Source organism: Penaeus monodon, chromosome 33, assembly GCF_015228065.2.
Source record: "Penaeus monodon isolate SGIC_2016 chromosome 33, NSTDA_Pmon_1, whole genome shotgun sequence".
NCBI lineage: Eukaryota > Metazoa > Arthropoda > Malacostraca > Decapoda > Penaeidae > Penaeus > Penaeus monodon.
The window spans coordinates 25,411,942-25,413,496 of NC_051418.1; the positions used below are offsets into that span (position 1 = coordinate 25,411,942).

Sequence of the window (1,555 nt, forward strand, 5' to 3'; positions counted from 1 at the left end):
GTAAAATCAAAACAACAAAAACAATGGGTTCATTTTATTTTGTTTGTAATAACATCATAATCATCGTGACACACCACATCAATCAATTTACATTCTAGGAAACTAGATTACAACAACTACATATTTCTTTCTATGCTTTAATCAATCTTGATCTCTTGTCAGGTACACGGCCGCTTGAAGAGAGCACCGTACCATTGGCTGAGAAAATCTCCTGACGCTCTCTGGCAAACGTCTTTGGAATTCTGGTTTATACTGACGAAGGAAGACGGCACTCGTCCTCGGACACTCTTAATGACGTTCCTTGCTGACAGGCCTTTTCCACCAGTTTGTCAGGACCACGTTGAGCTGATGATTCGAGCTGACACTTTTCTTCCGCCCTCCGTTCGCTTCGTGGCAAACCTTGGAGCTCGCACTGGCACTGAACGGGCGTCGTTTCGTTCGAGCTCGAGACCTGGATTCGAATCGAGGCTCGACCCGCGAAGGACCCTTTCACCAGGACCGAGCACCAGTAGGTTCCGGCGATGGTGGCGTTGAAGTCCTGGAAGACGAGGTACGAATGGGAGAGGAAAGAGGAGTTCCCGAGGACGAAGGCGTGTCTCTCGGGTGCCCAGGGCAAGACGTCCCTGCCGTGGGGGTCCGTCCACACGACCTGGCGGAGGTAAAGCTGTTCCCTCGCGTCGGCGATGCAGTACACGAAGGCGTTGCCCAAGAAGGGGATGCAGATCGTCGAGCAGTTCTTGATGACAGCTTCGCCGGTGGAATTGGACGCCTTATCGGGAGGGACGGTCGTGGACGCTGGCAAAATGGTCAGCGCCAGGATGAAGGCGGGAATGGCCAGAACTGTTTTCACCATCGCCGTAAGAGTGGGAGACAAAGAGGAGAAAATGGACTTGCTCTTGGCTTTCCTTTCACTGAGATGCTGTATATCTGTTCGAATATAGAGTGAATACTACTTCAGGATTTGCCGTATAGAGAAACATCATCGTCACTCTCAAAGTGGTTTCCCTTTGTTTAGTAACGACAGAATAAAATATATCCAACTAAATACCTTATCTCACACAATCAGATTTGAATCACCTTTTAAATCAATCAGCCTATGAACGAACTTTTTACTTACCGAAGATAATCACCAACTGTTCCGATCTTGACTGACACTTGCAGCACTCAAGAGACAAATTATCAAACGGCAGCTGAGCGACAGTGGATGCTGGCACCACCTGACACTAACAATGCGGTATACTGGCCTTGTATGACAATAACAATGCGCGTTTAGTAGCCCGTTTCTGCGTCTCTTTATCTCCAACATCCGATGTTTATCTCCAGCATCAAACGTTTGAATCTTCCACTGATACTGTATTTTTTGGATTTGCGTTGTGCAGTTTGTATAATATTTGTATCTAACATGTCTGTATTTATTTTTAAATCTTTATAATATATTTTTATGATAATATGTGGACTGTATATGAAAATTATATTTTTTCCAGTAAAGTTTAATTCTGAATTATCACTCTCTGTTTATAATATAGCTTGTTCTTGTTATATTCAATGAAGAAAT

General features: G+C 44.6%; 1 protein-coding gene and 1 pseudogene across 1 annotated transcript; one reads left to right on the forward strand and one right to left on the reverse strand.

Annotated features, from left to right (window-relative positions):
* LOC119594186 overlaps positions 1–299 on the forward strand; it is an 18,451-nt pseudogene extending 18,152 nt beyond the window's left edge.
* On the reverse strand, positions 20–1,240 carry LOC119594187. Its single transcript, XM_037943257.1, has 2 exons — positions 1,118–1,240; positions 20–927 (listed from the first exon to the last, which is right to left on the reverse strand). Exon 2 carries the CDS (start codon positions 851–853, stop codon positions 248–250), a length of 606 nt encoding a protein of 201 aa, XP_037799185.1. The 5' UTR covers positions 854–927; positions 1,118–1,240; the 3' UTR covers positions 20–247.
* Between the last annotated feature and the right edge of the window lie 315 nt (positions 1,241–1,555).